The 24,897-nt window shown below is 37.7% G+C and overlaps 3 protein-coding genes across 3 annotated transcripts; all 3 read left to right on the top strand.

The window, feature by feature from the left end:
* The first annotated feature begins 1,144 nt into the window (after nt 1-1,144).
* On the top strand, nt 1,145-15,466 carry ano6 (anoctamin 6). Its single transcript, XM_079263258.1, has 20 exons — nt 1,145-1,332; nt 3,891-3,961; nt 4,398-4,517; nt 6,343-6,408; nt 6,488-6,775; nt 6,957-7,070; nt 7,175-7,290; nt 7,407-7,541; nt 8,348-8,450; nt 8,733-8,793; nt 9,013-9,158; nt 9,296-9,373; nt 9,603-9,831; nt 9,922-10,091; nt 10,162-10,259; nt 10,376-10,506; nt 10,733-10,938; nt 11,726-11,916; nt 13,509-13,614; nt 13,728-15,466. Exons 1-20 carry the CDS (start codon nt 1,248-1,250, stop codon nt 13,917-13,919), a joined length of 2,706 nt encoding a protein of 901 aa, XP_079119384.1. The 5' UTR covers nt 1,145-1,247; the 3' UTR covers nt 13,920-15,466.
* A 571-nt stretch (nt 15,467-16,037) lies between these two features.
* Nucleotides 16,038-20,509, top strand: pwp1 (PWP1 homolog, endonuclein). The gene is made up of 15 exons (XM_079263591.1): nt 16,038-16,212; nt 16,642-16,700; nt 16,828-17,012; nt 17,107-17,192; nt 17,344-17,440; nt 17,712-17,822; nt 17,933-18,063; nt 18,216-18,286; nt 18,412-18,508; nt 18,585-18,646; nt 18,727-18,838; nt 19,115-19,205; nt 19,394-19,515; nt 19,624-19,729; nt 19,929-20,509. Exons 1-15 carry the CDS (start codon nt 16,147-16,149, stop codon nt 20,021-20,023), a joined length of 1,491 nt encoding a protein of 496 aa, XP_079119717.1. The 5' UTR covers nt 16,038-16,146; the 3' UTR covers nt 20,024-20,509.
* Nucleotides 20,510-21,042: 533 nt separating this feature from the next.
* Nucleotides 21,043-23,553, top strand: mrpl42 (mitochondrial ribosomal protein L42). Its single transcript, XM_079262890.1, has 5 exons — nt 21,043-21,146; nt 21,573-21,636; nt 22,482-22,566; nt 22,857-23,020; nt 23,440-23,553. The coding sequence occupies exons 1-5, from the start codon at nt 21,068-21,070 to the stop codon at nt 23,483-23,485; spliced, it is 438 nt and encodes a 145-aa protein (XP_079119016.1). The 5' UTR covers nt 21,043-21,067; the 3' UTR covers nt 23,486-23,553.
* Nucleotides 23,554-24,897: the final 1,344 nt, after the last annotated feature.

The following is a 24,897-nucleotide window of genomic DNA, read 5'->3' as shown; positions in this document are numbered from 1 at the left end:
CACTTACATTTATTGAAATATATTAAATATGTATACAATATTATATATATATATATATATATATATATATATATATATATATATATATATATATATATATATATATATATATATATATATATATATATATTTAAGAATGTTTTAAATAAAAAACAGTTAGGAAGATTATAAGGGCCCCATGACTTGATAGGAGCCCAATAAGATTTACAAACTATATAAGAAAATCATTAAACCTTTATTAAAAATAATGAATACCATTTTCAAAGGTTTTAATAAAATCTAGCAGTACTATAAACTGATAAATCCTTTATATAAAAATAACCTAGTTAGATGTATGCACTGTGATTTAACCTTTTGTAGGGCATTCAAAGAAATAACTTCAAATTAGAAATTTTAACCTAAAATTATCCTTCTGGTATAAACCAAGACCTCCATTCTGTTGTTACATTAACAAAAATGTTTTATGCTGAATATGAAAGAAAACGAAATGATCAAAAATAGTCAGTTGCCCCATAAAGGGTTAAACACAGCCCTAGATCTTTATTATTCCCATGAAAAGCTTCTTTTTTTTTATCAGCTTGAAGCAGTTGAAGCAAAGACAAAAATCTAAAATTTGTGATCAAGTGGTGGGGTCTGTGTCACAGTCTTTCATCGGGCCAAAAATTCCTGGCAGCGCCCCTGGTTACAGCATTTGCACACATAATGCTTTTAAAAGGTGGTTTTCGCAGAGTGAACATTTGAGGTTTCACCAGAGACCATTATCACATTGAAATGTACAACTGTTAAAAGGAAATACATAAAGAAAGTATAACCCAGCTTCCCCTTTGACATGAAAATGTTATGTTTTTAGTTTGGTATCTGCTGTAAACCAAAAAGACGAAATTTAACTTTGGTTAAAGGTTCACTTTACAACATGTTGTGCATTGCATGCTGTCTCCAGTCATTTTTGTTGTCTGACGCAGTTGATGGATGCAGCTGTAGCTGCAGTAGTAGGCGTGACTGTACTTGTCAAATTCAGCGGAATCTTTCTGTTCCTCCGCCTCTTCTCTCACCCCGCCCGATTTCCATTTTCTCATACCTCAACTTGTCCACATTTTGTCACTTACAAACTACTCAGAAACAATTCAAGGATGTGTATGGGACAAAGCTGCACTTTACATCTATTGTAGCGTACTACACGTTGTTGGTCTGTCCATGTGAGGAAGTTTTTGTGTTTGTTAATGTGACTGAACCTCGCGATAAGGAACATGAGCGACATTCTCGAGATGGACTCCGTCTCAGACACTGAAGAGTTGGGTGATGCCAAGCTGGGCATGATAGTGGACGAATTCGGTGAGTTGAACTAGTCTTTTGCTCGATCGCGAAATGTATGATCTTTGTGTCTTCCTCTGAGGGCTTGTTGGACTTTCTTGCTGTTGTGACATTGTCTATCAGATTCTTAAACTACTCATCCCCCATTATAGTTTGAGTTTAACTCTGACGGCATGAGTTTTATAAACTTATTTTATGTGCTCCTATTTCACTTACCTAAACTGCATTTTTAAGATCAGCTTTTTAGCAATGGGTGTGTGTGTGGTCCTCATGTTTCCTTCAAGCTTAGGCAGTATCCATTCATCCATCCATCCAACCATCCATCCATCATCAATTAATCCATCCATCCATCATCCATTAATCCATCCATCCATCCATCCATCCATCCATCATCAATTAATCCATCCATCCATCCATCTATCCATCTATCCATCCATCCATCCATCCATCCATCATCAATTAATCCATCCATCCATCCATCAATCCATTCATCCATCCATCTATCCATCCATCCATCCATCAATCCATTAATCCATCCATCCATCCATCAATCCATTCATCCATCCATCCATCCATCCATCCACCCAACGAACCATCTATCCACCCAACGAACCATCTATTCACCCAACCAAACAACCACAAACAAACACTGTTGCATCTGTACTACCGAGGAAACGTGACAAAATGTTCTTCCTCTGAGAGGGGACAATAAACGTGCTGGATGTGACTGTCAACACCTTGCTGTTATGTGGATTGTCAAGATTCCTGAATGTACATGCGGAAGCTGTGAGTTCACTCTAACTTGTCTCTGAAACAGATGTGAAAATAGACAGTGCTGGGACTTTGAGTACAATATGTCAGACTGTCTGTGGAGATTGGAGAGTTTTCCTCTTGTCTGAGCTGCTTGCTTATACTCTGCTCACTCACACAAATAATTTCCTGATGTATAAAAAGCTACAGAAGGTAATATTAGATTAATCAGGGTGTGTCAGAATGGACTCGGATTGACAGAAGTTTATGTTGTGATGAATTATTAAATGACCATTTTGATTTTGCAGTCCTGTTTTTGCCAACTACACTGAGCCACGTATCACTTTGATTCAGTCATTCACTTGATTCAGCTTCATATTGTAGAGTTATACTGGCCTTTTTGGCTGTATGTGACATTTATAACATTGTCTTTACAGTTTTGGGAGTTTTTAAGCTGATGTTTAACACAGGACATGGAAGCACCTCTGTTTTCCCTCAGAATATGTTCACCCATATTTCCGAACCCATCAAATCAGCAGATGAAACCGCTTTCTCATTATATAACCAAGCCCTCAAAATTACATTGTACTCATAAAATATCATTTGCTAAGTTTTGAAAGCTTTTTGAGTTACGCTTAATGAAATGAATGTTCAAATGTGTCAATAAATCAACCCAAACACCAGTTTGCAAGCTCATTCTAAGACAGAACTGCAGCAGAATCACCAGAAACTCAGAAAAAATAATTTCATGCTGAATATGAAAGAAAACAAAGTGATAAAAAATAATCACTTACGCCATAAAGGGTTAAAGTAGTTTCCACATTTTTAATCGAAAGTATCAGACTTAATGGTTTGCCGAAGGGGCAGAGGAGTACAAAATATGAAGAAAAACAGATGTCAAACAGTGATCCCCGCCTTTTTTTAACTGTTAGTCTTACATGAGTTTCCCACCATGTTACTATGGCCGCTGTTTTGAAAACATCTGTCCTTAGTTAGACTTCCACTTTACTTGGCAAGATTACAAGACTTTCCATATGGGATGTTTAGTCATCTGTTTGCAAAACAAAATGAGAAGAAAAGGCATAAAACATAGTTGGTGGACCAGACGCCCTCAAGTTTATGACTGAATACACAATGGCCTTATATTTTCTTTTATTCTGTCCTCGTTTGTTTTGATGTGGTCAGTGTATGTTGAATGTGTATGTTGATTATTTAGAGAAATATAACAATAAATGTGAGTTTCTCCAATTTCTTTTTCCGATGAGTTGTAGAACTTCATGGGGAACTGAGGTTAAAAAGGTTCAACCAGAGCAGAGATGCAGCAGGGAAATGAATAACAGGCTGCGCTGCTTCGTTAAGCATCACTGAGGCAGAACCTCAAACACTTCGTATAGTTAATGTCAGTTTCAAAGACAGCTCTGCGAACAAGCTTGTACAAAGGCCCGTCAGAGAACAAACAAAAATAACATGGTGAATAAAGGTAAAAAGAATAGATTTTCGTCTCGTGCAGGAGCAACACACTATGATGCTTAATTTATAAGCTCTGGTCTTGTTGTAATTTTGACTTTTCTTGCCTTTAAATACAAATATTCTCCACACAGAGGAACATTTGCATCTACATTTTTATCCACAGTTAACTTAATTGCTTACAAACTTTATGTTTTTCATCCTCTGTCTATCCTCACTATGTTGACGTCGGCGCTTCACGCTGCTACTTGTGACACGTGTTCATACCGAATGTGAACCGGGGTCATTTCAACTTCAGTGTGCATCTATAACTCACACTTAATACTTGCTATGTATCTGATGTTTTTCTTTCTCTTTCACAGTGTATCCTGAGGAGCTTTTACCAACTTATCATTCTATAAATGAAGGAGCAAACATATCCAAAGCACCTGTGGTGAGTCCCCACGATCCTTTGATATCAGTTGGATGTGATCGTGTGTAGCATATACACATTTGTAGTCATTATTATAAACATTTTTGGCAAAATGTGAAAGAATAATTTCTTAGCAGACAGCAAACAAGGTGCAGTTCTTAAGACAGCTATTAATATTAGCTTTATTAATGCTTTGTGTTGTCACAAGTGTTGTGTAGAGAGTTGGGAGGGAAGCAGACGAAGGGCGGGCTTCATCGTGATTTGTTGACTCTTCTCATTTTCCACTTGTGTCCCACATCACAGATGAAATTAGCCAGCAAAGGAAGACGGCATTTAGCAGGCTGTAAACAGAGGCCTTTAACTCTTTGGCTTCTTCAACATGTATGATATTATGGAGGAAGCGCAGATTGAGTTTCAGGATGTAAAACTGCCTGACGGTCCATGTTTTTACCCTCAGGTAGAGTTTAACAACAAAGAAGACTCATTATTCTTCAATGATGGTGTGAGGCGAATAGATTTCATCTTGGTGTATGAAGATGTGGAGTTTGAGACGAAGCAGACAATCCAGAAGAACAAGGTAACTTTCTTTCTTTTCAAAATGACTTGGTTGGTCCAATCTAATGTGTAATAGTTATATCTGTAGTTATATTCAAGTACTGGTGGTGATCCTTTATTTAACTAATTACATTATATTCAAAACAAGCTAAAAAAAAAAAAAAACAATAACTTTGAGTGTAGTTTATAGCTGATTTTCGATGGAAACGTTGGCTTAATGTCATGTTCACTCACTAAAATTAACTGATCCATGAATTAGAAACAAGTCAAGTTATTTATGAGTACTTTTAGGAGAATATATGGACTTGTCTTTGTAACTATATTGACTCTTGCTTATTTGTAAAAGGTGTTTTATTTGCACCAGGATGACAGTCTTTGACTTATTTACTTTTGCCCGCATAGAAGATTTAAGTGTTCAGTTCTACTGCTTGCTTTATTTGCAGAGAGATGGGGATCCTTACGTCTTCACTTAGCCCACCAAAGCTTTGCCAAGCAAATTATAATCAGATCAGCTCTGAAATAAAGTCTTCTTCAAGTACTTTTTGGACCAATATGAAATATGTAACATTAGGTGTGTGAAGAAAAACAGGATAGGGAGATGTGGGCTGGTGTACCCAGGTGTGTCTGTTGTCCACAGAGTCTTTCACAACAGGGTTGCAGTTCTGATTGTGTAATCTGATAGCTGGGAAAGCCGTGGATCTGTTCATAGCTGATATTTATCGTGTTGCAATTCAAATTCTTCAGGAGTTTTGAAATGCAGACTGTAATCTACAAAGACTAAAGACATGCATTGTAAATGAATTGGTTCCCTCAACGTCCGGCATTCCTCTTATGCTTGTTGTCCTGCATCTGCTCGGCTTTAGAGGTTTTCTAAAGATGAACAGACTGCTGTTTTTTTCCCCCTTTATTTTTGTCCTAAAGTTTTCCTTTACTGTATACTGAAAACACATATTGCAGCACAACCCATGACTGTGAAAGCAGATAAGCCAGTTTGAGACATAGTTGAAGTTCATGTCTCTTTACAGGTAATTCACCACAACTGAAGCAAGTCCTCATTTGTTATCACCCAAACCAAAAACCACTGAGGGCTGAGCTGTGCTGAAGTGCCGCCAGACACTCCCTTTTTTTTATTTCTTAAAATAAAACTTGACGTAACAACTTTTTTTCTGCTAGCAGATCGATAGGCATGCTTAAAGTGAGATGTTGGCCAGATTACTTCAGCAATACAAATTTTATTTTACTTTTATGCTGTTTTAGTGGTTTCTGTTTGTACCTGAGACATCTCCATGGAAACAGGTTTGGCTGAAATGAAGCTAGCCATAACAATGGAGTTGCAGGGAAACAGGTTTGGCTGAAATGAAGCTAGCCATAACAATGGAGTTGCAGGTTTGAGCAGAAACATGTACAAGGACTAAACAAAGTTTTGATTCTTATGAAGTGTGAATAGTCTGAGATGACAGGAAATCTGATTAATAAAAACAGGCACTCTGCTGCACTGCTCTTTCTATTGTCTAATGATTCATGTCAGTTTCATAATGATTCATTGTCCTTTAGAGCCTTTTAGTCCACCATCATACAATATTTAATAGCATACTATCATCAGGAATCTTGCCGGTAGTATTTAAGGGAATTATTTACATTGCAAATAATTAATCTGACATTAGAATGGAAATATCCACCAGAAGGATTCATTCGGATATGTTTTAAAATTTTTCCAAAAAAGTTCTAAAAACATTTCATACATAAAAAGATGAGGTTAAAACATCAAGTAAGTTTGCACTTGTTTGAATAATTAAATTAATAATTGTAAAAGAAGAGCTGGAAAACTCTTCTGTTTTTCTTTGTAGAAGCGACGAGAGTTTTTCGAGGCCAGCTTGATGAAGATGGGCTTGGAGCTTGAAGCCACGCCATCTGTAAGCTGATTTTTTTTTAAACTTGTATTCCTCTTCCTGTCTCTTCAGCGTGAAACTAAGCTCTCGCCATGTTCCGCAGGTAGTGAGCGAAAAACTAATATTTGTGAAAGTTCACATGCCGTGGGATGTGCTGTGCACCTACGCCGAGGTCCTGCACATCAAGATTCCCATCCAGCCCAACAACCTGTCCTCCCACCGGTCCATGTGGCGTTACCTCTCCTGCTTCACCAAACACTTTTATCCCGACGAAAACCTAATCAAAAAGGAGGCAGAGTACTTCACTGCACCCTTTGAGAAAGACCGTCTGGAGTACTTCTATATCAAGGACAAAGATCTTTTCTTCACTCCATCCATGAGGAGCAGAATGGCAAGTTGCAGCTTGCTGCACAGGCAACCAGCAGGTTCTTCTCATATGGAATGGAGTTAATCTACAGATCAGTGTTGCTACAAACAGCTAAAGCATAATCCCTTTTGGAGTGTCAGAAAATATGCTGTGTTGAAAGTACGTTGGTGTTCAGCGATGACAACTTGAACACTCCCTTTGTCAGGCATATTACGTCTTGTGCAGAGCCCCCTACGAGATAAAAGAGAGCACCAAGAAGTTTGGCATCACCAAGCTGCTGGATAGTGAAGTATACAAGGCTGCGTATCCCCTTCATGATGTAAGTTTTCTGTTTTCTCCAACTCCCATTGTGCAATGCGGCCATGAGTTTTTAAATACTTGGTAAAATAAATGTTTCTTGTTTTTTTTTTTTTGCTGTTAAAGTGCAGGTTTAAAGCCAAGTCCAAAGAAGAGGGCTGTCCCAGTGAGAGATATCTGCTCTATCAAGAGTGGGCTCATCCCAAAGCCTTCTACAAGATGCAGCCACTCGACCTTATAAGGTATGCAAACGGATTTATTGATTCCTCCAAAAAAATCTTCTGTCACTTATTATATACATATTATGTAACTTCCTGTGTCTTCAAGTGTTGCAAAGATCCTCATTTCATTCCTACAGAAAGTACTATGGAGAGAAAATTGGCATTTACTTTGCCTGGCTGGGTTTCTACACCTACATGCTGGCTCTGGCTGCCATTGTTGGACTGGGTTGTTTCATTTATGGATTCAATACCCAAGAAACAAGCACTTGGAGGTACTGCACACGAATGGAGTATGCACTGCATTGCCAAAAATATTCATTCACCCATCCATATTATTGAATTCAGGTGTTCTGAACATTTCAAAGGCCACAGGTGTATAAACTCAAGCACCTAGGCTTCCTCTACAAACATTTGTGAAAGAATGGAGGGAGGATGATGGTGTGGGGTTGTTCTTTAGGAGCTGAGCTTGGCCCCTTAGGTCCAGTGAAAGGAAGTGTGATTGCTTCAGTATACTAAGAGATTTTAGATAATTCCATGTTCCTAACTTTATGGGAACAGCTTGGGGACGGTTCCTTCCTGTTCCAACATGACTGCACACTAGGACACAAAGCAAGCTCCATAAAGACATGGATGAGCCAGATTGGTGTGTAAGTCCTTGACCGACCTGCACAGGGTCCTGACTTCAACAGGATAAAACCCCTTTGGGGTGAATTAGAGTGGAGAGCCAGGTCTTGTTTAACATCAGTATACGACCTCACAAATGTGCTTCTGGAAGAATGGTCAAAAATTCCCATAAACACCCTCCTAAACCTTGTGGAAAGTTTTCCCAGAAAACCTGAAGCTGTGATAACTTGAAAGGGTGGACTGACATAATATTAAACCATATATATGTCACTTAAATTCACATGCTTGTAAAGGCAGATAAGTGAATACTTTTGGCATTATATTGCATGTAACACAATGTTTTTCTGGTTTTATTTAAACTGAATATGAGTATGCTTTATGTCGCTGTTAGTTTTAGCTTCTTTGTTAGCATACCCTTTTGGATAATGTTTGTTGTGCTTTAAAAATGCTACAGCAAAGAGGTGTGTGACCCTGAGATCGGAGGGCAGATTGTGATGTGTCCACAATGCGACCTCTGTAAATTCTGGAGATTGAACAGCACCTGTGAAACTTCAAAAGTAAGACTTCTTTTAATTCAACAATAAGCTTTGATGTATTTTTCCTTCCCCCAAAAGATTATGTAAACAGTAGATGTCTTAATTTTTAATAAGATATTATTAGGATTAAGTTTTGTTTTTTTTTACTGTTAAGTCAGTAAATGTAATCATGTTCCATTTGAAGAGGCACTTCCTCATTTGCCTCCCTGGCAACAGCTTTGTTTATTTGCATGCGCTTTCAGTTCTTTTATTCAGCGGCAGTCGTTTTATGTTTTGTTTTTTTTTAATCTCTTTGTTTCTTAGAAACTTTGCATATTTGACAACTTTGGAACTCTGGTGTTTGCCGTTTTCATGTCAGTCTGGGGTGAGTTAGATACTCTTTCAGCCATATGTCATTTCTACAGCCATCAGACACAGAACGCATGCTTAATATTCTCACTTTCCTCAAGTTTTAGTTGGTTTACTCCCCGTTAAAAGTGGACAGTAGGAAGTGACTGTTGATAGTAAACAGTTTTTATTATGCCTTCATTTGACTTGTGATTTAACAGCCGGTATTTTTACTGCTCCTGTGCTTTTCCTGTAGTCACTGTGTTCCTGGAGTTTTGGAAGCGCTATGAAGCAGAGTTGGAGTACGAATGGGACACAGTGGAATTCCTGGAGCAGGAAGAGCCCCCTCGTCCTGAATATGAAGCTAAAGCCATTCACGAGAGGTTAAACCCAGTCACCGGGGTAAAATATGCAGAAAACCTTTTTTTTCCGGCTATTGTTTAGTGAAAATTGGTTCAGTCTTTAATGTTAAATACTTTTTCTCATTCTGCCTGTTGCTGTCAACATTCACTAAATCGAAAGTTTTGTTTATATTTTAGGTGAAAGAAAAGGTGCCATTTGGTGCATGCGGACAATGTTTTCGACTGTCCATAGGAATCAGTACTGTCTTGTTCTGGGTAATGTACTTAAATGTTTTCAGTTTTAGCTGAGATTTACCTGGTGGAAAACGACTCACCCCTGTAGCTGTATCCTACAGATATGCAGGCTCCAGATTGAAATGATTTATGTGCAATAATTAAAACATTGTTAATGTGAATGAATGAATTTTTATGCATGTCTTGTAGAAAGGGAAAAATTACCCTAAAAATACTGCAATTATGTTTTCACTTCCCTCTCGTCTTTCAGGTTATGTTGATCTTGGCTTCTATTGTGGCCATCATTGTGTACCGTCTGGCTGTCTTTGTGACCTTCTCAAGAGAATACAGAAAACATAATCTGAAGAATTTGGAGCCAATAAAGGAGTTTGTGACACCTCAGATGGCCACCTCAATCACAGCCTCCATCATCAGTTTTGTTGTCATTATGATTTTAAATGTCCTGTACGAACGAGTTGCTATCTGGATCACAGACTTCGGTGAGCTGAAACGATACCTCTAATTTTCCCTGTTCTTAACGGAGGGCCGTGTTTTAATCTGTAAACCTTTCATCTCTGACACATTCACAGAGCTTCCTCGAACCAGGACAGAGTACGAGAACAGCTTGACGCTGAAGATGTTTTTTTTTCAGTTTGTCAACTATTACTCCTCTTGTTTCTACATTGCCTTTGTGAAAGGAAAGGCTGTTGGCCATCCTGGGAAACCTGTTTATTTGCTTGGAGAATACCGGAACGAGGAGGTATTGGAGTCCTTCCAGCCTGGTTGTTATAATGAAGTTTGCTTTGCTGACTCTTGTATATCTTCTGCAGTGTGATCCTGGTGGTTGTCTGATTGAGTTGACCACTCAGCTATCCGTCATCATGGGGGGAAAAGCCATCTGGAACAACATCCAGGAAGTCTTGCTACCGTAAGAAGGCTGAATTTAAGAATTCTTTTCTTATTAAATGTAAAAATGGGGTTAAAGACACTCAGCTAAAAATGGCAAAATTATTTCTGCATTTCGACGCCTCCACATCGCTACAGGTGGTTGAAGAACCTGATTGTCCGACACTGCGCCAGTACACCCAAAGAGACGGTGAAGCCTCGCTGGGAGCAAGATTACCAGCTCCAGCCCATTTCAAAACTGGGATTGTTCTATGAATACCTTGAGATGGGTAAGATGGACGTAAGCCTTTGCTTACGATATTGTTTGTTACATTTCTGCCCATTGTGCAACTTGAGCTTCATTCATTCATTGTAAGCAGTGGATTAATTTAAACTATTAATATACAATGCAGAAGCTAGTTATGCTAACTCAACTTGATAAAAATGAAAATCTGAGACCAGCTGTAATCTAGTCCTGGCTAATGTAATAGCCTATGTCTGCTTTATTCCTTACAGTCATCCAGTTTGGCTTTGTGACCCTGTTTGTGGCTTCTTTCCCTCTGGCTCCGGTTTTGGCTCTGTTCAACAATGTGTTGGAGATTCGGGTTGACGCGTGGAAAATCACCACACAGTGCCGACGCATTGTTCCAGAGAAGGCCCAGGACATAGGAGCCTGGCTGACCATTCTTCAAGGCGTTGCCATATTGGCTGTTGCAACCAATGTATGTTGCTGGTCAGAGTTTTTATTGAGCTACAACCGCAGTAAAGCTAACATTAGTAAAGCATTATGTTCTCTTTTGTTCTTGGTGTTTTATACTCCAGTGAAACTTTAATATTTAGCTTTCTATGTAAAACATTAGAAAATATTAACTAATATGTCAAACTTTCTTTGACACAACAACATTCTGCAGACAGACAAACATACAGCCTCTTCTTTCACAAACAGACAAATACTTTATAAGCTAAAGGTATTGCACGTGCTGCTCTGCTAATCTAACAATTATAAGAATGACTACTTTGCTGACTCGAGCACAAACTTTATAAATGAGACAACCTCGAAGTGCAACTCTGGCATACCACAGGAAGGGTGCAGAAACAAATGCAAACAACAAGCTGCAGCATTTTTAAAGCAGGAAATGGCCAGTCGGTCTGAAGAAGAGATTGAGATGATTAAAATCAAGCTTAAATTAAATGAAAAAGGAAAAACAAGTGCATAAGGTGGATTTCAGCTGTGTGCCAAGTGTTGATGGAGCTATAGTGCTGCTCAGTGCAAAAGTTCATCTGTTTGATATAAACATTTAATTTTCTTTACATTTTTTCACCTCTGTGATATTGAAAGTTGAATGAAGTACTGAGTAGTGGATGTTTTAAAGTAGACCATTGTGAGCACTATTTCTAAGTTGTACAAAGTGAGAATAGAAGACTAATTCAGACATTTTCTACTAATTAACAGCTTTAACCAGCTTCCTGCTTGCAGAGCACTAAGGAGGTTTTCTTGTGTCTCGACAGGCCATGATTATCGCATTCACATCTGACATGATTCCTCGGTTGGTCTACTACTGGTCCTTCTCAGTGTACAGTGATAACAATGAGCACACCATGCAGGGTTACATCAACAATTCCCTGTCAATATTCCACACCAAGGATTTACCCGAGGATCTGAAGAACCTCACTAGGCTCAATTACGTCACCACCTGCAGGTAGAGAGAGCTGCTCCTGAAAAGTGAAATTTCTTGTCATAAAGATCAAGATGCATGATAACTTCATGGGTTCAGGGATTTTTAAACTGGTCTTACTCTAGATTTGTAAAATGATAAGTGCTCTGTATATAGAGCATACATGTTATAGACAAGCTTAAATCTATGGTAAATTTGCTGCTGTTTGGTAAAAACCAACATGAAACAGGAGAGGTTTAATGCGCATATAGTGTGCACTGAAGCTGATTTAAGCCAGAATTATAAGGGGAAAAGTCTGCTTTGAAATAGTCCTGAGATGCATCTCATTACTGCTTGTCACTAATAGAGGTGTAGCTGAAAATGTCCATATTTTATGGGTATTAGGGGAAATGATATGGTGCATGGGCTGCATGGTGATGGTTAGCACTATGCTGTGTTGGTCCTGTAACCTGTCCAGGCTTTACCCTTCCTCTCACCTGATAAGTGCTGGGAGAGAATTTATCTTCCCTGTAGCCCTGAATCGTTACAAGCGGTATAGAAAATGGATGGATATGGTGCATTGAACTGAAAAAGTAAAGATGTTTCATTTCTTACATGATAAAACGACCTGGGATGCTTCCTGAATTCTGGTTTCTATATATTTAGCACTTCTATCAATATTTGTATTAAATCAATTGTGCTCATTCTCTACCAGTGAGCATATTTTTGTGGTTTGCACAAAAAAGAAAAAAAGAAAAAAAAAAGCCCTATCTTTATAGCACAGCTGTGCAGAAAAGTAGCTCCACCAATAAATGATGTAACACCAGTTCTTTACATACCATCTCAAAACATCACAAGGTTTAATGGGATGTACTCAGTCTCTGTGACTCTTCAGAACAACTTCTTTTTTTTTAGCAAATATCTAAACACTCTTTTAAAAAATTAAAGACCGTTTGTTATGCAGTAGTCGTGAGGAAAGAAAGCAAGCAGCAAAAAGTTTAATTTGATGCAGTTCAAAATACTCAGCATCACTGCAGACATGAAGTTTCTTTGCAGAAGGTTGTCAGGGTAAGTTCTCCTGCAGAGAATTAGTCTTTGTATGCCAAATTTGACTTTCAGCTGTTTTATCTATATCTATTTCCCAAATATGACTCTTCATACTCTTTAACAAACAAGAAGTGGGCTAAGAATTGTTTACGTTGACTTGAGTTTAGTCAGACTGTTTTGGATTATTGTACGTTATGTCATAAAAACTGACGACACCCGACTTTTTTCTTATAGAAAATGTTTTAAATCAGGTCAGCCAAAGAATATGAGCATGCACAGCCGCAATCAGAGCCACCGGTCAATGTTTTAAGGAGATATTGATCAATATCATATATTGCATGTTTTGAAATTACAGCCCTATTTTGACTTTAAGTTTAGCATCTTCCAATTTTTGTGCATCAGTAAAATTTACTAAATGAAGCTGTGCTGCAAAACTTGAAATTGAGCTTTTGGTGGCTGTTGTGTATTATCTCTAATTTATTGTCACGTGAGATAGCACATAAAATATTTTACAACTGACTGCTGTCAAAAATAAATGCATAGCTGGAAGTTTAATTCTAAAGAAATGGGTTTTTTTTTTTCTCGTTTAGATATCGAGACTATCGGTTTCCTGCGGGGCACCGGAGGCAGTACGAGCACAACATGCACTACTGGCATGTGATCGCTGCCAAAATGGCTTTTATAATTGTTGTTGAGGTGAGTACAACCACAACAAATAACTAGGAAGTCATTCTGTCAGTAAAATATGTGAGTAATACAGCCTTTAAACCAGTTAATATTAACATCTATCTTTTTCTTTATTGACACAGCACATTGTTTACTTCACAAAGTTCATCGTGTCCTACGCGATACCAGATGTCCCGTATGCTGTCAAAGAACAAATCAAGCGAGAGAAGTACTTAACCCAGGTTCTCCTTCATGAGACCAGTCTGAAGCTGGTGACCAGACGTTTGAATCCAAATTCAGATGAGAATTTAAGTCATACAGAAGAAAAGATTTAAAAATGGGGCGATGGAAAACGATTTTTGAAAGAAAACTCATCACTAGAAAGCAGTTTTCTGTCTCTGTATTGCATATCACTATGCTTTTTTTTTTTTTAAAGGTATTGACAAATATGAGTTTACATATCAGCACTTAATCTGTAAAATAAGTTAACCTGTGCCTTCTCTATAACCACTATGTTCTTAACTTTGACTTCATCGTGGTCTTTGGCTGTTATCAGAGATATCAGATCAAGAAATCTTCCTTTTATCACCTCTGAAGGTGATTTTTTTTTTATCACTGAAAATTAGGGAACTTGCTCCATTTTACTTATTTATTTGCATTGAACTTAAAGGTTAAAATGTTGTGAAAACCACTCTGTCACCATCTTAACAACAAATAGCGATTCATTCATTCATTCATCATCCTAACCACTTAGTCCAAATAAAGGTCGCGGGGAAGCTGGAGCCTATCCCAGCAGTCTTTGGGTGAAAGGCAGGGTACACCTTGGACAGCTCGCCAGTCCATCACACGACCAACACCAAGAGACAAACAACCACTCACACTCACACTCACACTCACTCCTATGGGCAATTTAAAGTAACCAGTTAACCTAACATGCATGTCTTTGGACGGTGGGAGGAAGCCGGAGTACCCTGAATAACCCATGCATACACGGGGAGAACCACTATGCCACCGTGCAGCCCCAAATAGCAATTAACGGTATTATTATCTGATAGAAATTAACTTGAATTAATCACTTTACTTGCAAAATCAAACTACTCACAGCCCACGTTGGAGACTTTCTTCATTGAAAAGACATTCTTTTAGCTGCATAAGATTAAGCATGTGTTTCTCCTTTTTCATTAAAATGATCAATATTTTTACTGCCTCTTTAAATTTTTTACTTTTTTGTATTAAAGCAAAGTTTCATCATGTTGTTCTGCTGGCTGAGGGATTGCTTTAATATATGCAGCAATGAATTACAGGTCAGTATTGGTTGTCACATGGAAGCAGTACTACTTTAGAAGACAATGCACTTATGTTAAAGTGTTTTGTTGTTTATAAAAGGTGAGGTGAACTGTTGAAAAGCTCACTTTATTACACAGTTAAGTCCCCAGCTGGTAAGGTGCACATTGTTCATGCTCTTCTCGTCTAATCAAATCTGCTCACAGGAAAATTCATCTTCAGAGCTGTTTGGAAAATAACCCATAGGAGTAAGAAAAAAAGAAAGAAAAAGTATTTTTTGTTGTGCATGCATATTTATTCATGCAGGTTTGCTAATGTAAGTACATTGTTAATGTTTTTTTTGTTTTTTTTTGCCAAATATTCAGTTATTCTTGTGTACAGTAAGGACTGTAGCTGTGTAAAGCAGAATGTTGCTGCACTTAACAGCTTCAAGTAACAAAGTCCTCTGCCTTAACCACTAACTTTATAATCTTTTATGAAATTACAAACATTTCAGTTCCTTGTTTTCTGTGTAATTTTGTCATTTGAAAAAAAACTGTATTATTGGTTTGTTTGTAGCTACTGTTCTACATCCACTATGTATGCAAACAGTATCATTTAGCAGATCTGATTCCTATTTGTATTGTAATTTAGATTATATTGACTTTACATTGCTTTTATGTACAAAACTTTCAAATTTATCGTGTTGTTTAGAAGTAAATTGTATAAAGAATAAAATCGCTTCATCATTTTATTTTTATTAGACTAATTTATGTAGGACACAACACTCATTTAAAGCACCAGTAAAACACATCTCATCAAATCAAAGAACATAAATACTCAGTTTATTTTTATTTAATTTATTTCAATTTATTTCTTTTGATTTCATCGTCTGTCCTCGTTTTTGTTGATTCTGCAGAAATGAGTGCGCATCTACATCTTTTGACCACTTTTATAAGGCTAAACTGAGTTGCGAACAACCATTTCTTAACACAAAGTACCTTGAATTGTGATACAATCACTTATTTATGTTCCTAGAAAGACCAGGAATAAAATGTATTTTATGCTTTTAGCGAGTGTTGAGGATGCTTTCAGCTCACCATACCATATGCGTGAACATACCAGTGTTGTAATGATGGAATTTTGATCAGGCAGTCTGCAACGACGTTTACATGCGACGTAGGACCCCTCGCTCACATGTACGCCCACAGTGTGCATGCCAGAGTTGTGGCAGTTTAAAAAGTAAAAAATTATCAAATTTTAGTATTATTGATTAATAAACAACACAGCTTTTGAAGAATGAGCTCCCAGATTACGTGCGTCGGGTGGGTGAAACGTGGTGTTGCCAAGGAAACCCCGGACAAGGTAAGTATTGTAACCAGCTAGCTCATGTTAGCCTACCGGCAGCTAATCTGTCAACATAGCTTTTCATTTAACTGTTCACTAATATAGCTGTCCTAAATTCATTTCCGAACATCCATGGGTCGCATTAGTAAGTGTTTTCTAATATAGCTGTCCTAAATTCATTAGAACATCGTGTAGCCACGGTTCTTAGTTTCTGTAATGTTAGACAATGTTAAAAGTTTTTTTTAAAAAAAGCATTAGCTTGTAAAGCCTAAAACTCTACGAAATTATACTAGTATTTTTAGTGTTTGATTAAAATGAAATTAACTGAATGATAGATTAATAAGTCGGTTTAAATTTGATGCAGGGCATCGGCATACGAATTCCTCGAGAAATAAAACATAACTCTGGTCATTAATATTCATAGGTTTAACTATTTTATTCCTTCAGGTTGAACTGAGCCAAGAGGAGCTCCAGCGCATCATCACTGAAGCAAAAGAAGAGTTGGGGTATGTTACTATTAAAAAAAACACACACACATAGTTACACATCAGTTTTGACACACTGTCCAAATATAAGATGTACATTTATTAATACCTTTGACTAAAAGTAAATAGGCATTCATGAACTACTTAGAGACTTGGCTGCTGAGGAGGAAGAAGAGGAAGATGAGGGTATGCCTCCTGAACAGAACCCTAGTGATGCAACAGCTGAGGCTGCTGAAGTTCCTAAGGACGAGAATGATGAGAATGATGAAGGAGTGGAGGAAGATGAAGAGCTTGCAGAGTATGGCCTGGATAGATACGATGAAGAGGATACCGGTGAGAGATGTTTGCATGTTATCTTTTTAGTTTCGATTTAGAGAGACTATTAAAAACTGACTCTTTATGCTGCATTTGTCTGATCACAATTCAGCCACAGCAAATCTTGGTGACAGTCTGGCAGGTCTCACTGTGTTCAGCTCTAATGAAGAGGATCCTTACATCACCCTCAAAGACACAGTGAGTGTCCTAAACAGTTATGTGAACATTTATAGCGTAATTTCTGTGAAGACACACAAAAACTGTATCCCACAGCAAAATATATTTAAATAAAATGCTATTGAGAGAAGTCATTTGGATCTATGTAATCCTGGACTGGTTCCTTCCCCAGGACCAATACGAGCGGGAAGACTTTCAAATCAAACCTACTGACAATTTCATCCTGGCAGGCAAAGCAGAGAAGGACTGCTGCAGTTTGGAGGTCCATGGTGAATATCTTTATTTATAACATGATGACCAGATAACAGTGAACAATTGTCTTTCTTTAATTTCTTGCTCTTTCTTACAATACTAAACAAAAAAGGTTCAACTTACTAAATGTCTCATGATAGGCAGATAAAACATTTAAAAACATGAAATAGCTCATGCTAACTGTGCACAATGTTAAAATATATTAAAATAAAATTGACTATGACTCTTTACAAAATTATTTGAAATTTATTAAGAAAGAAATTAACTAGTCGATTCCTTGTGTTACAGTTTACAACTCTGAAGAAGACTCTCTCTACGTTCACCATGATGTTCTGCTCCCAGCTTATCCACTGTGCGTGGAATGGCTAAACTTTGACCCAAACCCTGCAGAAGGACCAGGTACAGAAGCCTCGCTGTTTACCTGGTCATAATATACTGAAAAGGTCTCTGTTCTGTAAATCTGTCTTGAAAAAACTGCCAATAGTGTCCTCTTTGTGTTCCAATGACAGCTAACTATGTCGCTGTGGGCAACATGACACCTCAGATAGATGTATGGGATCTGGATGTGGTGGATTGTTTAGAACCAGTCTTCTCTCTGGGAAGCAAAAAAGCCTCCAAGAAGAAGAAGAAGAGCAAGAAGGTAAAATTGTGAAAATAACATTTTCATAAATCTAAAGATTTCTTTTAATTGTTCTCATTTGCAACATTGCTAAATGTGTGAACTTCCTTTTGTCTGTATTTCCTACTCTTAGAAGTCATGAACATGTTGCTGTCTGTTTTTATTGCTGACAGGGTGCAGCAGCAGAGCCTGTTGAGGGGCATACAGATGCAGTGCTGGATTTATCCTGGAACAAATTGGTCCGGTCAGTTTTTTAATCACAATATGTTTGACTATATGAATATGTGAACATTTGAGTCTGTAATTTGAGTTGAACCCAGCTTTGTTTTTGTACACATAACAGAAAAGCACTTTGATTTTTATTTTCAGGAACGTTTTAGCCAGTGGATCTGCAGACAACACTGTAATTTTGTGGGATATGTCTCAGGGCAAACCAGCCACAACTCTGCAAAGGCACACCGATAAGGTATTGGCATGAGAATTAAAAATCTTGGTTTTTGCCTCTGAAGCTTTGACAAAAATTAAATAAATTTGCCTTTCAGGTCCAGACATTAGCATTCCATCCTTTTGAGGCACAGACTTTGATATCAGGATCATACGATAAGTATGTATTATCTTTTATCGGAGCTAGTACATTTGAACAGTTTTATGTTAAAATAGGCTCATAATATTTTCTGTTTCCAGGACAGCTGTCCTTTATGATTGTCGTAGTCCGGACAGTAGTCATCGTACCTGGCGGTTCAGTGGCCAAGTGGAGCGTCTGGTTTGGAACCACTTTTCACCCTGCAACTTCCTGGTTAGTGCCTAAAAACTCTTTAACAAGCCCAAAATGTCCTCATGATCACATTTGGATTTTGGGTTAGGTTTAAATAGAAGACATTTAATGGCACTTAAAGGGCTAGTTGTTGTTTGAAGTTGCACAAAGTAAATGTTAGATGAAAAGCATCAAAGCATACCCAACATGGGGGGCCATAGATTGTAATGTCAAAAAATAGCAATAATGATCACCATATCTCTCCTTTTCCTTTTACAGGCTCCATAGTTAACTCGATTATGTGTATCTGTGTTTCAGGCCAGCACAGAGGATGGTTTTGTCTACTGTCTGGATGCACGATCAGATAAACCAGTGTTTACCCTGCGGGCACATGATGAGGAAGTTTCTGGTTTGTAGAAGGCTTTTTCAGATTCATCATCAGAATATTTTATTTTAAACAAAGACTGATTTATTCTGTATGCTGCACCTATGCAGGTGTGTTGACACTGTGCTGTATGAGTGAACTCATACACTGAGGATGGTGGGGTAAAGTCAGATTGTAAGAGACATCATGTTTGTTCTGTTTAATTCCTGCAGGCTTGGACCTTAGCAGTCAGATTAAAGGATGCCTTGTTACCTCATCAGCTGACAAACATGTTAAGATTTGGGACATTTTAGGCAACAAACCCAGCCTGGTGCATTCTCGAGATATGAAAATGGTAAGAAGTTACAAATACAGCATGTTGACTTTTATTAATGAGGGTTTATAGTTTGTTATGGGGGTGTATTATGTATTTATTTTAACTTGTTTTCCCACCTGTGAACAGGGAGTGCTGTTCTGTGCTTCATGTTGCCCTGATCTACCCTTCGTCTATGCCTTTGGAGGTCAGAGAGAAGGCTTGCGGGTTTGGGATATAAGTGATGTTGCAGCAGGTACAATTCATACAAAGCTATGATTTTGTTAGATTAAAAGTTTAATTATTTTCAAGTATTTTTTAAATTCCATATATAAGATTATTTCAACTAGTATGACATAGTTTAGCAAATATTTTTTTCTGTGGTTTAGAAATAATAGAAACAGACATTTACAAATGAAGGTAATTGTGCTCATATGTCATTCTGACTGTTTTAGTTGCTGAGGTGTTCAGCAGCCGAGAGCGCTTGGTGATAAATACCGGACCACAAGCATCCAGTTCTGCAGCCACATCAGACATGGAGGTCTCCTAGTGATGCTCTAGGAGAAGCAGCCGCTTCTAAACATGAACGACAGTGGAAACTCCCTGCTGTGCCTCGCTGTGTAACACTGGTTCACAGGAGAAAGACTGGATTAAATAAGGGTGCTTTAAATGTGGTGTCAAGCTGGCCAAAATGTTTGAAAAACAAGTCTGAAAAGACTTGATGAACTTTAACCGACATAAAAAACATGAACATTAAAGACATGTTAAGAAAAAGAAAGAAATTGTATCTAGTGTCAATTTTTCTGAATTAATTTTTGACTTAAGTGCAAACCATTGTTCAAATATTTGTATCACTGTGCCAAAATATTAATTTAGTTTATTGAGAGTTGTATCTGTTTTCTTTTCTTTGTGCATTACAGATATAAAATGTTACTCAAATTAATGTGACAACATAACTAAAACCTGATATTTAATCCCTGTGATTCATGTTATATGCATATTATGTAAGGGTATTACAACATAAAAATTAAACTTTTTCCGGTTTTGATATTTATTTCATAGATTGATGCTGTTTGATCATATTAGACACTTCTTTCTTCATTATACACTCAACTACTGAAAGAAAATTATTTTAATTGAAGTGCATTAAATGTAAGTGCCACAAAGGTGACGCTGCTCTTAGTTTAGATTTTATGTTTAATGTTTTAAAGCAAATGCGTTGTTATAGTTTGAGATTTCACTCTATACAGCTAAACATTTTCAAAACGTTTTGTTTGTTTACCATTTCCAGGGGAAAATATATGAAAAAAGTAATTATGTTTTATCAGGCAGGGTCCACCCTGGACAGCTCGCCAGTCCATCGCAGATATATATATATATATATATATATATATATATATATATATATATATATATATATATATATAAACATATATATATATATATATATATATATATTTTTTTTTTTATTTTTTTTTTTTCTTTCAAACTTTAACTACTTGTCTTGTGAATCTCGCACATGAAGTGGAACTCGGCAGTTTTGGTTAGAGCGCAAAGACGGAAGTATTATACTGATGCACACACTAAACTCAGCATGGCGTCAGGTCACCTAAGCAGACTAAGCGGTTTGTTCACGCAATTTTATATAGGAACTACACATCGGTACACGCAAAGTAAGTATTTGGACAAAATCAATTATTTTTGCATTAAACTGTAACTTTAACATGATTGAGTTGACTGGTCATAACCGACAATACCGTGGTAAGCTAAGGGATGCTAACCTTGACAGTCTGCTCAGCAGGTAAACAGCAGCTCTGATCATCGATAGTGTTGTCATCACTTCTCGTTCCGAAAAATATGTTCAGTATACAGAATTTAATATTTAGTTAACTGCTTGTCAGGAATGGTGGCATCTCGAAAACATTTCTCCCGCGGCTCTTCCCCAACGAGCAAAATGAGAGAAATAGTTGGAAAAGTTGAACCTTTTGGAAATAATTTGCTTATAGTTTTTGTCTTTTTAGAAAAGCAATGTCTTTAAAAGAACATTTATTATCAATTAAGCATTTACTCGGTTTCTTGTCATTTCTGTTCTGTTGCAGTTTGTTTGTTGCCACTTCGACAGAAGTCTACTGGTGATGCGCCTTCAATTATGGGTCCTAACTGGTAATATAATAATTAACTGTTAAAATTAACATCGATATAATAATAATTTTAAAAAAAAAGTAATCCAAAACAAAGAAAAACTTAGATGAAACCTATGTAATTAAAGGGAAAAATCATATTTTTGAGGCAGATTCAGAGTTGCAGGTTATGCAGATGGGACTGCAAAATCCACATTTTACAAGCCCTGGGGTTTATACTATTTAATGGAAATGTGGGAGTATATATTTATTTATAAGTCAGTATGGTACAAGTGTCATCTTAGGTCAGCTTAAATTTAGCCTGTACATTTAGTCAGGTGTTGAGCAGTAGGGTTACTGCAATATTGTGTTCCAGTCTGAGGGGTATCCAGTAAGGGTGGGAAAATCGAATAAAAAGTTCAAATATCTGGGTTTGTTTTTTTTTTTTTTTTTTTTTTTTTGCTTTCAAACAAATAAAAGTAATTCATAATAAAGTCTTTTTTTGTTCATTTTTATTGTTTTTTTTTTTTGTTTTTTTTTTAAATTGTTTTTATTTATCTTTTTACTTGTCTACTTGGGCATTATAGCAGCAGAATGATGGTCTGGCTACCTTTATTGTTTTTTCCTAATTGAAATCAAGAAAATGACAAGCAAAAAAATAAGTTTTATATATTTATTTGTTTATAATTGGCAAAAATCAGCAATATCAAAAGATTGTGAGAATTGCAATTTAAATCGAATCGGCACCCAAAAAATCGGAATCGAATCTAATCGGGACAAAAGCATATCGTCACAGCCCTAGTATCCAGTGCTGCTTTATGTAGCTTACTTTATTGGAATCGCAGAACAGAAATCTAGAAAATCAATGTTTCTATCTCTTCACTATAGCACGGTGGAAATTGGCGTGACTTCAGATGAGAAAACCATTGTGTGTTATCATCCTGCTGTCGATGTTCCTTATGAACTCACTCAGGTAAGAGGATGGACTGCAACTGCATAAATATTGTTGTCAGATTATCTAATGAATCTTTATATAAGCAACTTTTTTTAGACGAAAGAGAGCAATAAATGCTGGAAAATATCAAGTACATTTTCTGGTTTCTGCAATTCATGTGCTTATTTTTTAAACTAGACTATTTAGATTTCATGACATGCATTTGGAGGAAGTGTATTGTTTGTTTTTAAACTGATTTAATTGATAAAGAAAATTAAATTTTGTAATTTTGTTGGGTGAAACCTTATTATGTCTGTAAATCATTGCAGCCTATTGAACGGCCAGATACCTTGACAACACCAGCAGAGACCCATGATCAAGTTTTAAAGGCCCACCTCAACAAGGAGGTTTTAAAAGGCAAAGAAGGACCCAGTGTAGAGGAACTGAGCAAGATGTTTTTCACCACAAAACACAGATTTTATCCAATAGGACAGTAAGTACACAAATAACACACATGTGCCATCTGGGAAAAGGCTGACTTTTAAGTACAATGCTTTGTCTGTTTTTTTGTTTTGTTTTGTTTTTTATATATGTATATATATATATATATATATATATATATATATATATGTATCTAACTACATTCATACTGGTTTATTATGTCTGGAGATGTTGGTCAAACTGTAGAATAAAAGGTTGGAGCCATGTGGGCTGTATCATAATTTTAGCTGGCATATAATTTAGTCAATGATAAACTAGAGGTTTATGTTAGCTGACTTTACAGTGCTGATGTTTCAGTACTTCATCTGTTTTCAACTTGGATGAGGATTGTGGAGGTTCTTATGTAGTTTGTTGTATAAAAGTGAAGTTGTGTAAAAGCACTAAGACAGTTTTTTTTTTCTCTGTAAACAGGTATCGCAGGAGGCGCATCAAGACCAACCCTCCAAAAGACAGATAGCTGAATGTCTGAGTTCCTGTCAAATCCTGTTTGTCTTGTTACTGTCATGTAAAATAAAAAAATAAATGAAAAAAATGTGTTGTTTTTCCAGCAACAGTGTTATTAGTTATAATGTGAAACTACAAATTCACAAAACAGCCTGCAAATAGATCGGATCATAACCTTATCTGGATGTCACCGGAGTATGTCCCTGTTGTGAAGAGGCTTCCTGTTTCCACTAGAACTGTGAGGAAGTGGAGCCAGGGGGCCACTGAGGCGCTGCAGGACTGCTTTGGCACTACAGACTGGGATGTACTCTGTCAGGACCATGGGGAGGACATCAACAGTTTAACGGACTGCATCACGGACTACATCAACTTCTGTGAGGATGTAGCTGTGCCTACTCAGACTGTCAGCTGTTATCCGAACAACAAGCCCTGGATCACCAGTCAGCTGAAGGGTCTTCTTAATCAGAAGAAGAGGGCTTTTGCGTCTGGTGATAAGGACAAGTTGAAAGAGATACAGGGACAGATCAAGGTCAGACTAAGGGAGTGTAGGAGCGCTTATGGGAGGAAGCTGGAGGCCAAGCTCCAACAGAACAACACCAGAGGTTTGGAGGGGTGTAAAGTCCATCACTGGCTTCAACACCAAAGCCAAACAACAGGATGGTGGAGAGGACATGGCTGAACGACTCAATCTGCATTTCAACAGATTTAGCCTCTCACCTCCTGTTGCCCCCTCCTGTACTCACACTTCCTGGACCGTCTACACACACCTCCCCACAGAGCACTCAGACAGACAATCAACAACCCACACCTTCAGCCCCCTTGTCCCAGCTCAACACCCCTGCCCCCCTACCTGCCCCCCTGTCGCAGCTCAACACCTCTACCCCCCTACCTGCCCCCACCCCCACAGAGGAAACGTCCCCTCTGACATTGACAGCCGGCCAGGTGAGGAAGCAGCTGGAAAAGGTTCGTCAGAACAAGTCTCCTGGACCGGACCAAGTCAACCCATGGGTCCTGAAGACTTGTGCTGCTCAGCTGACTGGAGTCCTGCACCTCATCTTCAACCTGAGTCTGAAGCTGGAGAAGATACCGGTGCTATGGAAGACCTCCTGTATAGTACCGGTACCAAAGAGGCCCGTCCCATCTGGCCTCAATGACTCCAGACCGGTTGCACTGACATCTCACGTGATGAAGGTGTTTGAGAGACTCGTCCTGGCCCAGCTGAGACCCCTCGTGTCATCTGCCCTGGACCCTTTACAGTTTGCATATCAGGCTCAACTTAGTGTGGGTGATGCTGTCATCCATCTTCTGCAGCGTGCTCACTCACACCTGGATAGTGTTAAAGGCTCGGTGAGAATCATGTTTTTTGATTTCTCGAGTGCCTTTAACACTATTCAGCCTGTTTTGATGAGTGACAAGCTGCTCGGG

Source organism: Telmatherina bonti (genome assembly GCF_933228915.1).
Source record: "Telmatherina bonti genome assembly, chromosome: 23".
Taxonomy (NCBI): domain Eukaryota; kingdom Metazoa; phylum Chordata; class Actinopteri; order Atheriniformes; family Telmatherinidae; genus Telmatherina; species Telmatherina bonti.
Note: the sequence above shows the minus strand (reverse complement) of the source record. Positions and strands in the feature narration are given on the sequence as shown.

Excerpts from the sequence above, each read along its gene's own strand:
- mrpl42 (XM_079262890.1), top strand. The coding sequence starts at position 21,068 with ATGGCGTCAGGTCACCTAAGCAGACTAAGCGGTTTGTTCACGCAATTT. Across the intron at positions 21,147-21,572 it reads TACACATCGGTACACGCAAA|TTTGTTTGTTGCCACTTCGA; the intron begins GTAAGTATTTGG and ends GTTCTGTTGCAG. Across the intron at positions 22,567-22,856 it reads TTCCTTATGAACTCACTCAG|CCTATTGAACGGCCAGATAC; the intron begins GTAAGAGGATGG and ends AAATCATTGCAG.
- pwp1 (XM_079263591.1), top strand. The coding sequence starts at position 16,147 with ATGAGCTCCCAGATTACGTGCGTCGGGTGGGTGAAACGTGGTGTTGCC. Across the intron at positions 16,213-16,641 it reads CCAAGGAAACCCCGGACAAG|GTTGAACTGAGCCAAGAGGA; the intron begins GTAAGTATTGTA and ends TTATTCCTTCAG. Across the intron at positions 18,287-18,411 it reads TCCTGGAACAAATTGGTCCG|GAACGTTTTAGCCAGTGGAT; the intron begins GTCAGTTTTTTA and ends TTTTATTTTCAG.
- ano6 (XM_079263258.1), top strand. The coding sequence starts at position 1,248 with ATGAGCGACATTCTCGAGATGGACTCCGTCTCAGACACTGAAGAGTTG. Across the intron at positions 4,518-6,342 it reads AGACAATCCAGAAGAACAAG|AAGCGACGAGAGTTTTTCGA; the intron begins GTAACTTTCTTT and ends TTTTCTTTGTAG. Across the intron at positions 10,260-10,375 it reads ATCCAGGAAGTCTTGCTACC|GTGGTTGAAGAACCTGATTG; the intron begins GTAAGAAGGCTG and ends ACATCGCTACAG.